We start from the raw sequence: 16,130 nt of genomic DNA on the forward strand, positions 1-16,130 counted from the left end.
GGGTGTGGCTAATGTGGGTGTGGCTATAATAGGAGTGGGGGCATATGCGGTGACCCCGCCCACAATGAGTACCAGCACCTTTTTTTCTACAAAAAAAAGCACTGATAATATGTAAACCGCTTTGACTGTAGTCACAGAAAGGCGCTATATCAAATCCTATCCGCCTTCCCTTTCCCTAAATGTTAAAAGTCTAGCTGAAAAAAAAATACATCACATCTGGTACTCTCCTCCAATCCAACTCTCTGGTCATCCAATCAAAGAAATTGATCAGATCTGTCTGACAAGATGCTGTCACTGTTTAATGACTGATTCTGCCACATCTCCGCCCAGGTGCTCTGACTGCTGCCTTTACAGTAACCACTGATCCAATTATACTCAAAAACAGAAGCTGCTCTCTGGAAATACACCCACATCTCCCACATACCAGCACACAGTGCTGTCATTGAGCCATCAGGCTACCCAGTAAAATCTAACAAGAAATTAGGTTCAGCAAGACACTTCCCCATGCACCTGGATTCCTAATGCTCAGCCCATGTGCAACACTAGCAAAATTCTTATCAGCCATCTTCAAAACTAGGACACCTTTCCTCCTTCAGTAAAGTCAAGGTCTTTCTGTCTCCTGCAGCACTCTACTGCATCTGACATCTAGGTCCAATAACCTGCACCTCACTATCATAATACAGTTACCTCTTCTCTAATTACTGCTACTTGGTTTATAAGCATAAAAAAAACATAACAGTTGCTGTACTGGGTCAGAGCAAAAATCCATCAAGCCCAGTTTCCTGGCCAGTCGAGGTTACAAGTAGATGGTACCAAGATCCCATGCTATTCATCCCAAGGATAAGCAGTTAAATACATAAGTAATGCCACACTGGGAAAAGACCAAGGGTCCATCGAGCTCAGCATCCTATCCACGACAGCGGCCAATCCAGGCCAAGGGCACCTGGCAAGCTTCCCAAAAACGTGCAAACATTCTATACATGTTATTCCTGGAATTGTGGATTTTTCCCAAGTCCATTTAGTAGCGGTTTATGGACTTGTCCTTTAGGAAACCGTCTAACCCCTTTTTAAACTCTGCTAAGCTAACCGCCTTCACCACGTTCTCCGGCAACGAATTCCAGAGTTTAATTACGCGTTGGGTGAAGAAAAAGTTTCTCCGATTTGTTTTAAATTTACTACACTGTAGTTTCATCGCATGCCCCCTAGTCCTTGTATTTTTGGAAAGCGTGAACAGACGCTTCACATCCACCTGTTCCACTCCACTCATTATTTTATATACCTCTATCATGTCTCCCCTCAGCTGTCTCTTCTCCAAGCTGAAAAGCCCTAGCCTCCTTAGTCTTTCTTCATAGGGAAGTCGTCCCATCCCCGCTATCATTTTAGTCGCCCTTCGCTGCACCTTTTCCAGTTCCACTATATCTTTCTTGAGATGCGGCGACCAGAATTGAACACAATACTCAAGGTGCGGTCGCACCATGGAGCGATATAACGGCATTATAACATCCTCACACCTGTTTTCCATACCTTTCCTAATAATACCCAACATTCTATTCACTTTCCGAGCCGCAGAAGGTTTCAGTGTATTATCGACGACACCCAGATCCCTTTCTTGGTCCGTAACTCCTAACATGGAACCTTGCATGACGTAGCTATAATTCAGGATTTTTTCCCACATGCATCACCTTGCACTTGCTCATATTAAACGTCATCTGCCATCTAGCCGCCCAGTCTACCAGTCTCGTAAGGTCCTTCTGTAATTTTTCACAATCCTGTCGCGAGTTAACGACTTTTGAATAACTTTGTGTCATCAGCAAATTTAACTACCTCGCTAGTTACTCCCATCTCTAAATCATTTATAAATATATTAAAAAGCAGCAGTCCTAGCACAGACCCCTGAGGAACCCCACTAACTACCCTTCTCCATTGTGAATACTGCCCATTTAACCCCACTCTCTGTTTCCTATCCTTCAACCAGTTTTTAATCCACAATAGGACTTTTCCTCCTATCCCATGACCCTCCAATTTCCTCTGTAGCCTTTCATGAGGTACCTTGTCAAACGCCTTTTGCAAATCCAGATACACAATATCAACCGGCTCCCCTTTGTCCACATGTTTGTTTACTCCTTCAAAGAATTGAAGTAAATTGGTCAGGCAAGATTTCCCCACACAAAAGCCGTGCTGACTCAGTCTCAGTAATCCATGTCCTTGGATGTGCTCTGTAATTTTGTTTTTAATAATAGCCTCTACCATTTTCCCCGGCACCGACGTCAGACTCACCAGTCTATAATTTCCCGGATTTCCCCTGGAACCTTTTTAAAAATGAGTGTTACATTGCTTTCCTCAGATCTACTTTAATAATGGTTTATGGACTTTTCCTCCAGGAATTTATCCAAATCTTTTTTAAACCCAGCTATATTAACTGCTTTTATTACTTGTTCCGGCAAAAGACTTTCTCCTATTAGTTTTAAAGGTGTTACTATGTACCTTCACGTGGAAGTGTATTTTCAAAGCACTTGGATGCCCATCTTGTTTCGATAATACCGGTTTCCCTGCCCCTTCGCTGGGATGTCCTGCGAGGATGCCCTCAGGAAAACTTGGGCGCCCCGTTCGATTATGGCCCTCCACGTAACTTAGAAAGTCTATCTTTCGTTTCGATAATACGGTCGGGGACGCCCAAATCTTAACATTAAGGTCGACCTTAGAGATGGTCGTCCCCGGTTTTCAGCGATAATAGAAACTGAGGACGCCCATCTCAGAAACGACCAAATCCAAGCCATTTGGTCATGGGAGGAGCCAGCACTGGTAGTGCACTGGTCCCTCTCACATGCCAAGACATCAACCTTGCATCCTAGGGGGCACTGCAGTGGACTTCACAAATTGCTCTCAGGTGCATAGCTCCCTTACCTTGGATGCTGAGCCCCCAAAAACCCACTCCCCACAACACTACCATAGCCCTTATGGGTGAAGGAGGGCACCTACATGTGGGTACAGTGGGTTTCTGGTGGGTTTTGAAGGGCTCACATTTACTACCACAAGTGTAACAGGTGGGGGGGGGGGGGGGGGGGGGGGGATGGGCCTGGGTCCACCTGCCTGAAGTGCACTGCAGTACCAACTAAAACTGCTCCATGGACCTGCATACTGCTGTCAGGGAGCTGGGTATGACATTTGAGGCTGGCAAAAAATATTTTTAAAGTTTTTTTTTAGGGTGGGAGGGGGTTAGTGACAACTGGGGGAGTAAGGGGAGGTCATCCCTAATTCCCTCCGGTGGTCATCTGGTCAGTTCAAGCACCTTTTTGATGCTTGGTCGCAAGAAAAAATGGACGAAGTTGCCCAAGTGCTTGTCAGGGACGCCCTTCTTTTTTCCATTATCGGCTGAGGACGCTCATGTGATAAGCACGCCCCAGTCCCGCCTTCGCTATGCTTCTGACACGCCCCTGTGAACTTTGGTCATCCCTGCGACCGAAAGCAGTTGAGGATGCCCAAAATCGGCTTTCGATTATGCCGATTTGGGCAACCCTGGGAGAAGGACGCCCATCTCCCGATTTGTGTGAAAAGATGAGCGTCCTTCTCTTTCGAAAATAAACCTAATAGTCCCCTAGCCTTTTTCTTTTTCAAAGAGTAAACAATTCGATTTGTTTACCCATTCCACTCCATTCAGGATTTTATAAATCTCTATCATGTACCATCTCAGCACTTAATCATTTTGCTTAGCACATAAGAACATAAAGATAGCCATACTGGGCCTGACCAATGGTCCATCTAGCCCTGTATCCTACTTCCAACAGTAGCCAATCCAGGTCACAAGTACCTGGCAGAAACCCAAAAAGTAGCAACATTCCATGCTACCAATCCAAGGGCAAGCAGTAGATTCCCCATGTCTGTCTCAATAGCAGACTATGGACTTTTCCTCCAAGAACTTGTCCAAACCTTTTTAAAACCCAGATACAATAACCATTGTTATTACATCCTCCGGCAAAGAATTCCATAGCTTAATTATTTGTTGAGTGAAAAAATGTTTCCTCCTATTTGTTTTAAAAGTATTTTCATGTAACTTCATTGAGTGTCCCAGAGTCTTTGTACTTTTTGAAAAAGAGTGAAAAATTGATTCACTTCTACTCGTTCTACACCACTCAGAATTTTGTAAACCTCAATCATATCTCTCCTCAGCCATCTCTTTTCCAAGGTGAAGATCCCTAAACTCTTTTGCCTTTCCTTTAGCTTCTTTGAACCATTTCTAACGTCGCTATATCTTTTTTGATGTATGGCGACCAGAACTCAATGCAATACTCAATGTAAGGTCACACTATGCAGCAATACAGAGGCATTACAGTATTCTCGGTCTTATTTACCATCCCTTTCCTAATAATTCCTAGCATTCTGTTTGCTTTTTTGGCCACCAGTGCACACTGGATTGAAGATTTTGGCGTACTGTCTACGACGACATCTAGATCTTTTTCTTGGGTGCTGACCCCCAAGGTGGACTCTAGCATCAGCTATGATTAGGATATGGTTATTGTTCTCTGTACCTTTTCCAGTTCCACTATACCTGTTTGAGGTGCCGTGACTAGAACGGCACAGAATACTTAATGTGCAGCCTAATTTAATGTAGCTATAATTTGGGTTATTCTTCCCAATGTGCATCACTTTGCACTTGATCACAATAAATTTCATCTGCATGCCACTCTTCCAGCCTTTCAAGTAGCCCATCATAATCTGTCAGGTATGGTGACAAATACTAGTATAATTCTGTAATGCACACCTTTTGTGTCATCCCCAGGGTTGCCGTCTCCTTTAGTATCCTCATTTGCATTGCACTGTTGTACCTTTGTTTGTACACCACTTAGTTGCCTGTTTGGGATCTATTCTACGGTATGTCTGGCACAATAAATAAAAATACTGTAGAATTTTCTGCTCCTGTGATCACACTCATCTCCTTGGCTAAATAATAAGTAATAAATAATGATATAGCTCAGTGGTTCCCAAATCTTTTCCTGGAAACACCCCAGCCACTCAGATTTTCAGGATATCCACAAAGAATATTCATGTGAGAGATCTGTGTGCAGTAGAGGCAATGCATGCAAATCTCTCTCATTAATATTCATTGTGGTTATGCTGAAAACTTGACTGGCTGGGGAAGAACCACATTTGAGAACCACTGCTATAGCTCCTTATTTCCAAAATTCATTCTTACCTTCTGGAGAAGGTGCTGGGATGACGCTCATGATCTTCTCAATCTGGTTAATGGTGGATGTTCCAGTAAAGAGAGGTTTTCCCAGAAGCATCTCTCCTAGGATACAGCCTACACTCCACATATCCACTCCCTTAGTATATCTAAAGAGAGAATATAGAGTATGCATTCAGTATGGAGGAGAAAGAGACAACATAATGGATACATTGGAAAATATGATCTAGCCTACCCTCCACATTATAACTTTACATTAAGGTTCTACCATTGTAACCTCCAACAACATAAATATGATTGTCTAAGGCCACAACTCCTGCTCCAGTGCCAATGGTTCTGTCTATCAAATCCACTCACTACATAGAGAAGCTTATTGCATGCAGCCACCCCAGATCCAACCGGGATACTGATACTGCAGCCACAAATGTCCACTCATCCTTTTTAGAGTCATACTTTGCAACGCTTTGAGCAGCAATGAGCAAAGCTGAAAGGATCTCTTTTAAAAGCAACAAACCTTCAAGTTAGAATATGTAAAAGTAAGGAACAGGAGAGTACAGATAAACTTGGTTAAACAAAATACGGAAAAAAATGTGATGGGGCAGAGCGAAGGGACTGTGACTGTGAGGTAGGCAGGCATCATCAGGTGAATGGAGCTGCTGCTCTTATTGTTTCTTTGAGGATGGCAGTTGATATCCTGGAGCCCCTGAGCCCATCTTGCTGGGGATGGGGGTGGAAATCCTCCCAGCCTCAGAGAAACAACAAGAGGGGTTTGGTTGCCCCAACATATCACTATCCACTGAAGGTTGAGCTCCTCTTCTTATTTCTCTGGGGTTGAGATGTGATATGTTGGGGCTGCCAACAGGGATGTGGAGTCAGTACTCTAAACCTTCAACTCCAACTCTATTTTTCTCCACTTTGACTCTGACTCCTACTAATATTAGGCCTTAAATTGTTTTGTTCCGTAACTATTAGATCCAGGACAATGAGAACATATGTAGATATAGATATTTAAAATGATAAATTAACCATCATGATGACTTTTTATTTTGAAGCTGGAGTTGGCACGGTTTTACTGACAGACTCCATCCAAAACTGCTTCCAACTCTGACTCCACAACCCTGGCTGCCAAGCCCCTCTTGATGCTTCTCTGGGGTTGGAAGGAGACATGTTGGTACTCTTGATTGGCTAGCATCAAAGATAGTGCAGCAGGCAAGCAGGGGCCTAATAGAAGGGGCCACAATAATCGTGACTCCTCTCTTTCTAATGGGCAACTACCAACACCATTAAAAAGAGCAGTGGTGCAACCTTTGCTAAAGAAGAACAATGTTGACCAGGACAAAATTGAAAATTACCGACCAGTATTTAACATCCCATTTTTAGGGAAACTTATAGAACAAACAGTCTGTGATCAACTGATTGGCTAGAAGAGAGAAACTGGATAGATCCATGCCAATCTGGATTCGGACACAGTTATGGAACAAACAGTCCTTGTATCCCTACTAGATGATCTTCACAGAAACCGAGACAGGGGATTTGCCTCGGTGTTAGTACTGCTAGATTTCTCAGCAGCTTTTGAGACTGTGGAACACAATATTATGCTAGCACAACTGGCAGAAACAGGTATCAGCGGAACAGTACTTGCCTGGTTCAGATCCTATCAGACAGGAAATGGTCCATAGTGTTTGGCAGGACCTCATCACCACCAAGGGCACTGGCCTGTGGGGTACCACAAGGATTGATAGTGTCACCTACTCTATTCAATATCTACCTCATCACTAGCCAAGCTGCTTTGGTCAATGGCTACTCAGTTCTACATCTATGCAGATGATATGCAGCTAATCATACCCACTGAACCTGACTTACCCACAAGCCCTGAATAAACTAACATCAATTCAAGAATGGGATAAAAAAAAAAAGGAGAAATTAGATCTTACCTGCTAATTTGCTTTCCTTGAGTCTCTCCAGACCATTCCTGACGAGTACATAAGTACATAAGTACATAAGTAGTGCCATACTGGGAAAGACCAAAGGTCCATCTAGCCCAGCATCCTGTCACCGACAGTGGCCAATCCAGGTCAAGGGCACCTGGCACGCTCCCTAAACGTAAAAACATTCCAGACAAGTTATACCTAAAAATGCGGAATTTTTCCAAGTCCATTTAATAGTGGTCTATGGACTTGTCCTTTAGGAATCTATCTAACCCCTTTTTAAACTCCGTCAAGCTAACCGCCCGTACCACGTTCTCCGGCAACGAATTCCAGAGTCTAATTACACGTTGGGTGAAGAAAAATTTTCTCCGATTCGTTTTAAATTTACCACACTGTAGCTTCAACTCATGCCCTCTAGTCCTAGTATTTTTGGATAGCGTGAACAGTCGCTTCACATCCACCCGATCCATTCCACTCATTATTTTATACACTTCTATCATATCTCCCCTCAGCCGTCTCTTCTCCAAGCTGAAAAGCCCTAGCCTTCTCAGCCTCTCTTCATAGGAAAGTCGTCCCATCCCCACTATCATTTTCGTCGCCCTTCGCTGTACCTTTTCCAATTCTTCTATATCTTTTTTGAGATACGGAGACCAGTACTGAACACAATACTCCAGGTGCGGTCGCACCATGGAGCGATACAACGGCATTATAACATCCGCACACCTGGACTCCATACCCTTCCTAATAACACCCAACATTCTATTCGCTTTCCTAGCCGCAGCAGCACACTGAGCAGAAGATTTCAGCGTATCATCGACGACGACACCCAGATCCCTTTCTTGATCCGTAACTCCTAACGTGGAACCTTGCAAGACGTAGCTATAATTCGGGTTCCTCTTACCCACATGCATCACTTTGCACTTGTCAACATTGAACTTCATCTGCCACTTGCACGCCCATTCTCCCAGTCTCGCAAGGTCCTCCTGTAATCGTTCACATTCCTCCTGCGACTTGACGACCCTGAATAATTTTGTGTCATCGGCGAATTTAATTATCTCACTAGTTATTCCCATCTCTAGGTCATTTATAAATACATTAAAAAGCAACGGACCCAGCACAGACCCCTGCGGGACCCCACTAACTACCCTCCTCCACTGAGAATACTGGCCACGCAATCCTACTCTCTGCTTCCTATCTTTCAACCAGTTCTTAATCCATAATAGTACCCTACCTCCGATTCCATGACTCTGCAATTTCTTCAGGAGTCTTTCGTGCGGCACTTTGTCAAACGCCTTCTGAAAATCCAGATATACAATATCAACCGGCTCCCCATTGTCCACATGTTTGCTTACCCCCTCAAAAAAATGCATTAGATTGGTGAGGCAAGACTTCCCTTCACTAAATCCGTGCTGACTTTGTCTCATCAGTCCAAGTTTTTGTATATGCTCTGCAATTTTATTCTTAATAATAGCCTCCATCATCTTGCCCGGCACCGACGTCAGACTCACCGGTCTATAATTTCCCGGATCTCCTCTGGAACCCTTCTTAAAAATCGGAGTAACATTGGCTACCTCCTATGCACTCCTACCAGCAGAGGGAGACTGAGAATTATTGAGCAGCGCTCCTGTATAAGGGACTGAGCAACCCTGACCTGCTCAGTAGTTCGAATAGCCAAGCAACACATACTTAACCTCAACACCAAGAACTTAAAAGGTAAAACACAACAAGAAATTAAGCTCCCAAAAGGAACTCCCCAGAAGGAAGAGAGCACCAAAAGAATAACCTTGAACAAACTTGAATTAATACACAGATGCAGTTGCAATCCCAGACAGAAGAGATCCCTACCATCCCATGTTCCCGGGTGTGGCTCTGGAATGGTCTGGGGAGACTCAAGGAAAGCAAATTAGCAGGTAAGATCTAATTTTTCCTTTCTTATTGTCTTCTCCAGACCATTCCCGACAAGTGGGACGTACCAAAGCAGTACTCACCGAGGGTGGGCAAGCCCCTGAAGCAAGACGGATGCCCCAAAGGAAGCATCCTGTCAGGCCTGTAAGTTCCAACCTGTAATGCTTGACAAAGGAATGCAGCGAGGACCAAGTCGCCACCCTGAAAATGTCCTGCGGTGGAATGAGAGAGTGTTCTGCCCAGGAAGAGGCCTGTGCATGCGTAGAATGCGCCCGAAGAACCGCGGGTACCTGTTTCCCTGACAGCAGGTATACGGAAGACATTGCCACCTTAATCCAACGTGCAATGGAGGCCTTGGAAGCCACCTCCCCTTTTCAAGGTCCTGCGAACAAGACCCAGAGGTGGTCGGACTTCCGATACTCCACTGTCCTACACAGATAACACCACAATGCCCAACGAACATCCAACTTATACAACCAAGGGGGCTCCTCCCGCAGGAAAGAAGGCAAAGAAATAGACTGATTGACATGAAAAGGAGAAAACACCTTAGGAAGAAAGGAAGGAATTGTCTGTAACACCACCTTCTCCTTGGAGAAGACCAGAAATGGCTCACAAAAGGACAGGGCCTGCAACTCAGAGATATGCCGTGGTAAAGTGATAGCCACCAAAAAGACTACCTTAAGTGTAAGATCTTAAGGCGTAGCCTGCCCCAAGGGCTCAAACGGGACTTAAACCAAGGCCAACAGAACAAAATTTAAGTTCCAAGGAAGAATCACCGGGCACAAGGGAGGCCGCAATCGCTTAACCCCCTGGAAAAACTGAGACTCATCTGGATGAAGGGCTAGCAACTTCCCCTCAAGCGGACCCCGAAAACAGGTGAGCGCCGCCAACTGCACCTGAAGTGAGGACAGAGACAAACCCTTCTATAGACCTCCATGCAAAAAAATCTAACAGATGACCAACGGAAGCCCTCAATGGCTGCACCTCCCGCTCGTCACACCAAGCCTCAAAAACATGGCAAACCTGAACATAGGCCAAGGAAGTGGACCGTTTCCTGGAACTCAAAAGGGTACGCACACCACAACAGAGTAACCCTTCTTCAACAGTCATGCCCACTCAACAGCCAAGCCGTAAGTGAGAGGAATCCAAATGGGCCCCTGACTCAAGAGACCCTCCTCCGAGGGAAGAGGAAGCAATGCATCCACCTGCAACCGCATGAGATCCACATATCACAGAAGACGTGGCCAATCGGGAGCCACCAGTAACTTGCGACCGACGTGACACTGAATGCGCTGAAGAACCCAACCAATGAGAGGCCATGGAGGAAACACAAACAGGAGAGTTTGATGAGGGCAGGGCTGTGCCAACACATCAAGACCCTCTGACAACGGCTCCCTTCTGCAGCTGAAAAACCACAGAGCCTTGGCATTCTTTGCGGTGGTCATGAGATCCATTACTGGGGTGCCCCACCGATCGACAATGAGCTGAAAGGTGAATGGGGCAAGAGCCCACTCCCCTGGATCCAGACAATGCCGACTTAGATAATCCATTTGCAGATTGGATGCTCCCACAGCATACGTTGCCGAGCGAAGCCAGACATTCTGTTCCGCCCAGGCCATAATCAACGCTGCCTCCTGTACCAAGAAAGAGCTCTTGGTCCCCCCCCCCCCCCCCCCGATGATTTACATAAGCGACTGCTGTTACATTGTCGGAGAGGACTCGTACATCGCGGAAGAAGAGCATCGGCTGAAATTGAAACATGGCAAGACGAATTACCCGGGTTTCCAGGCGATTGATGGACCACTGGGACTCCTCTGCTGACCAAGAGCCCTGGCAATAGGCCCCCCACCCAGTCAGGCTGGCATCCGTTGTTTCTAACACCCAGGCAGGAGAGTCCGGGGGCATGCCCCGGCTCACATGATGAAAATCTACCCACCACTGAAGTTTGAGACGTACTGGAAAACGGAGAGATACCCTGCAAGAGAGAGACTCCGCCTGAGGGGACCAGCGAGCTAGAAGGGCCACCTGAAGAGGCCTCATATGCGCCCTCGCCCACGGTACCATCTGGAAGGTTACCACCACAGACCCCAGAACCTGCAAAATATCCCATGCAGATGGAACCTTGGTTGCCAGCAAACGACGCACTTGGGACTGGATCTTTAGGATGTGCACTGCCGGAAGGTGCACCAAGCCCTCCCGTGTATTGAAGAACACCCCCAGGAATTCCAAGGACTGAGAGGGAACCAGCGAGCTCTTGGACGCATTGACAATCCAGCCCAACTGCTGGAGAAGGAGAACCACTCGATCCAAAACCTTCTGGCGTTCCTCCGCCAACTTCACCCTGATTAACCAATCGTCCAGGTAGAGATGCACCAAGATACTCTCCCGTCGCAATTGAGCGGCTATCACCACCATCACCTTGGAGAAGGTCTGTGGTGCTGTAAGCGAGCACGAAGGGCATTGCCCGAAACTGAAGTGATCTCCCAAGACCGCAAACCAAACAAACTTCTGATGGTCTGGAAGAAAATAAATTTTAAAAAGAAGATAATTAACTGCAGGGGAAGACACTTGCGATAGCGAAATGTTTTTTAGAAAAGCGCAGCATGACAAAAAGACTACGCAAACGCATTCTCTCAGCTCTGTGGAAAAAAAAGAAACTGAGGGACCCATGCTCGAGCGTTGAGTGGGAAGGCACCAGCGCATGCACAGTGGGACGCTGCTGGAACTTTCTCTAATGCCAGTGATTCAGCATCTGCAATGGGGTTCCATCAGATGACGTCACCCACATGTGGGAATAACGCAGCCTGTTTGTCCTCGGAGAACAGTATTTTACAATTGGCTGTCACATCCTATATAATAAAACGCACCTCCAACATTCTGAAGCTGACTGCATGCTGAGGCATTCCTGCTCTCTATATCCATCTCCTGAATTGACATCATGCACTTCCGGGTTCGTCACAAGCAGAAGTGACCAACCACATGAGGTTTCTCGGCTTCAGAATGTTGGAGGTGCATTCTATTAAATAGGATTGGTCAGTTCCTTGAAGTACAGCCAGAGCTCAGCGTCCTGCACAGTAACGCTCAGACACCAGAAAGAGAGAGGAGGGGCATGACACCAGAGAGAGGAAGGGAGGGAGGGGGGGCCTGACACCAGAGAGGGGGGGGTATCTCTGTCACACACACACTCTCTCTCTCTCTCAGTCAATGTCTTTCTCTCTCTCACACACTCTATGTCTCACACTGTATCACATTCACTCTCTATGTGTCACACAGTCATTCACACACTCTCTTGGTCTCATACACTCAAGTCTCACAGAGAGTCTGTGTCTCACACACACTCTCTCTCGCACACACTGTATCTGTGTGAAACACACTCTCTCTCTCTCACACTGTGTCTCACATACGCACTTGCACACACTCTCATTCTCACACACACACTCTCTCTCTCTCACAAACACACTCGCACCCAGAATCACTTTCTCTCTCACACACACACTCGCACATTCACTCTAACATACACACTCCGAGGAAAACCTTGCTAGCGCCCATTTCATTTGTGTCAGAAACGAGCCTTTTTTACTAGTACATGTATAAATGCCACTATTGGATAAGTTCCTAAAATAATGGCACGTGCCTATCAAACTTCCATGACACGCCATAAAAATCTCCAACACCGATACGGACACATTCTCTGAAGAGCGCAGATAAGAGTCTTCATTGAGTGACTACCAAAGAGCAAATCTTGGATTTTCTTACCTGTGGCAAGCAAGTAAAATCTCTGGAGCTCGGTACCAGCGTGTGGCAACGTATTCAGTCAGTGTGGGATTTCCCTGATCCTCCTGTAGCTGATACAAGGAACGAGCAAGCCCAAAGTCACAGAGTTTCACTAAACAATCAGCATCCAGGAGAATATTGGAGGGCTAAGAGCAGAAAAAAAGAGAGAGAGAGATCAGAGCATCAGAGGCTGCAGGCAAGTAATCAGAGATGGGGGGGGGGGGGGGGGGGGGGGGGGGGAAAGGTAGGGATAGAAAGGGATGACAAATGTAAGCATCAAAAAAGATGCTGAGCGTTTCCCCACTCTTGATTTCCATCATGACTGCTGTAGGAGGTACAGGATTCAAGAGCTAGGGAGAGACTATAACAGATACTGCAGGAAATCTTACTTCTACTACAACTACTGCTGATTGTTTCTAAAAACTACTAGACATTCACAGTGTTGTATGAATATACACAATACCAATTCCCATCTAATGCTGCAAAAAGGTATGGAGGAGATGTTCACAATACCTCCCTGATTCTTGTTACATATAACTGAATAAAATAGAAAGGCAGTTCATGGGAATGGAGAGGGGGATATGAGGGTAGATTGGAGGTAGGGGAGGAAGGCCAGATATTTGGATGATGTGTCTATCCACTCTCAGAGGGGTTGCTTATAATATATTGGCGATGGAACCAGTGAACGGGGACTATGATGGAATGCTACAACCCTTGCTGAAATATATCTGAATTGCTATATTTTCATATTATTTGAAAGGGTTCCTCTGAATTGTTATCAATAAAAATGTTGAAATATAAAATGGTTGGAAACAAAGGGGGTAATAGGGGAAGGGTGGCGATAGGGGAGAAAATGTTTAAAAAGTTTTGATGATGTCCAGGAATGTGTTGGACTTATACAGCATGCATTGCGAGTGAAATTTGTTCAGTGAAAGGTACTGTTATGGCTTAACATGCTGAAATATCAATAAAAAATTGTTTAAACATAAAAAAACAGAAAGGGAGAGTCTGCTGATGACAGGATTCTACTGATGCTGTGTAGCAGATAAAGGAAGAAATGTCCCCCTCTATTGCCTCCCCTCCCATTCTCATCACCGATGTTGCAGGACATATACAAAGTTCCCTTCTCCCTCTATATCCTCCTGATTTTTGTCACAGATGCCGTGGGACAAATCTGCCCTCTCTCCCTGACTCTAACCACTTACACAGTAGATACTACTACTACTACTTAACATTTCTAGAGCGCTACTAGGGTTACGCAGCGCTGTACAAATTAACAAATAAGGACAGTCCCTGCTCAGAAGAGCTTACAATCTAAAGGACGAAATGTCAAGTTGGGGTAGTTTAGATTTCCTGAGAAAAGGTGTAGTGATTAGGTGCCGAAGGCGACATTGAAGAGGTGGGCTTTGAGCAATGATTTGAAGATGGGTAGGGAGGGGGCCCGGCGTATGGGCTCAGGGAGTTTGTTCCAAGCATGGGGTGAAGCGAGGCAGAAAGGGCAAAGCCTAGAGTTGGCGGTGGTGGAGAAGGGTACTGAAAGGAGGGATTTGTCAAGAGAGCGGAGGTTACGGGTGGGGACATAAGGGGAGATGAGAGTAGAGAGATAAGGAGGGGCTGCAGATCGAGTGCATTTGTAGGTGAGTAGGAGAAGCTTGAACTGTATGCGGTATCTGATCGGAAGCCAGTGAAGTGACTTGAGGAGAGGGGCGATATGAGTATATCGGTTGAGGCGGAAGATAAGACGTGCGGCCGAGTTCTGGATGGACTGAAGGGGGGATAGATGGCTAAGTGGGAGGCCGGTGAGGAGTAGGTTGCAGTAGTCAAGGCGAGAGGTAATGAGAGAGTGGATGAGAGTTCGAGTGGTGTGCTCGGAGAGGAGGGGGCGAATTTTGTTAATGTTATAGAGGAAGAAGCGACAGGTCTTGGCTATCTGCTGGATATGCGCAGAGAAGGAGAGGGAGGAGTCGAAGATGACACCAAGGTTGCGGGCAGATGAGACAGGGACGATGAGGGTGTTATCAATTGAGATAGAGAGTGAAGGGAGAGGAGAAGTGGGTTTGGGTGGGAACACAATAAGTTCCGTCTTGGCCATGTTTAGTTTCAGGTGACGGTTGGACATCCAGGCAGCAATGTCGGATAGGCAGGCCAGTACTTTGGCCTGGGTTTCCGCAGTGATTTCTGGTGTGGAGAGATAAAGCTGGGTGTCGTCAGCATAAAGATGATAGTGGAAACCATGAGAAGAGATTAGGGAGCCTAAGGAAGAGCTGTAGATTGAAAAAAGAAGGAGCCCAAGGACAGAACCCTGGGGAACTCCAACAGAGAGCGGGATAGGGGAGGAGGATGAGCCATGAGAGTGCACTCTGAAGGTACGATGGGAGAGATAAGAGGAAAACCAGGAGAGGACAGAGCCCTGGAACCCAAAGGAGGACAGTGTGTCGAGAAGTAGGTTGTGATTGACAGTGTCAAAAGCGGCGGATAGGTCGAGGAGGATGAGGATTGAATAGTGACCTTTAGATTTGGCGAGAAACAGGTCATTGCAGACTTTAGATAGTGCTGTTTCTGTCGAGTGTAGGGGGCGAAAGCCGGATTGAAGTGGATCGAGGATGGCATGAGAGGAGAGGAAATCAATGCAGCGGCTGTGAATGGCGCATTCAAGTATCTTGGAGAGGAAGGGTAGAAGGGAAATGGGGCGGTAGTTGGAGGGACAGGTAGGGTCAAGTGATGGTTTTTTGAGGAGTGGTGTAACCACAGCATGCTTGAAGGTGTCTGGGACAGTTGCAGTGGAGAGAGAGAGGTTGAGGATATGACAGATGGTGGGGGTGATAGTAGGAGTGACGGTGTTAAGTAAGTTGGTGGGGATGGGATCTGAGGAACAGGTGGTGGATTTCGAGGAGGAGAGGAGATGGGCGGTTTCCTCTTCGGTGATAGCAGGAAAAGAGGAGAAGGAGGCCTGGGTAGGTTGGTTGAGAGAGTGGGTTATAGGAGGAGGAGAAAGTTTAGTGGTGAATTCAAGGTTGATCTTCTGGACCTTGTCACGGAAGTAGTCGGCCAGAGATTGCGGAGAGAGTGAGGGGGGAGTGGGAGCGGAGGGCACTTTGAGGAGAAAGTTGAGGGTGGCAAAGAGACGACGAGGGTTAGAGCTGAGGGAATTAGTCAATTGGGTGTAATAGTCCTGTTTAGCGAGGAATAGGGAGGATTGGAAGGAGGATAGCATGAATTTGAAATGAATGAAGTCATTATGGGCGCAAGATTTCCTCCAGTAGCGTTCAGCCGAACGGGCGCAGGAGCGAAGGTATCGGGTGCAAGGGGTCAGCCAGGGCTGGGGATTGGTACGCCTTGTG

General features: G+C 46.3%; 1 protein-coding gene across 1 annotated transcript in view; it reads right to left on the reverse strand.

The window, feature by feature from the left end:
- Positions 1 to 16,130, reverse strand: part of LOC115458845 (mitogen-activated protein kinase 15-like) — a gene marked incomplete at its 3' end in the record, with an annotated part of 180,960 nt that overhangs the window by 86,901 nt on the left and 77,929 nt on the right. The window contains exons 7-8 of the mRNA XM_030188672.1: positions 12,772 to 12,935; positions 5,192 to 5,331 (exon numbers count right to left, since the gene is read on the reverse strand). Coding sequence (XP_030044532.1) covers positions 5,192 to 5,331; positions 12,772 to 12,935 — 304 coding nt within the window. The remainder of the gene's footprint in view (positions 1 to 5,191; positions 5,332 to 12,771; positions 12,936 to 16,130) is intronic.

The sequence above is a fragment of the Microcaecilia unicolor genome, unplaced genomic scaffold, assembly GCF_901765095.1.
Source record: "Microcaecilia unicolor unplaced genomic scaffold, aMicUni1.1, whole genome shotgun sequence".
Lineage (NCBI taxonomy): Eukaryota > Metazoa > Chordata > Amphibia > Gymnophiona > Siphonopidae > Microcaecilia > Microcaecilia unicolor.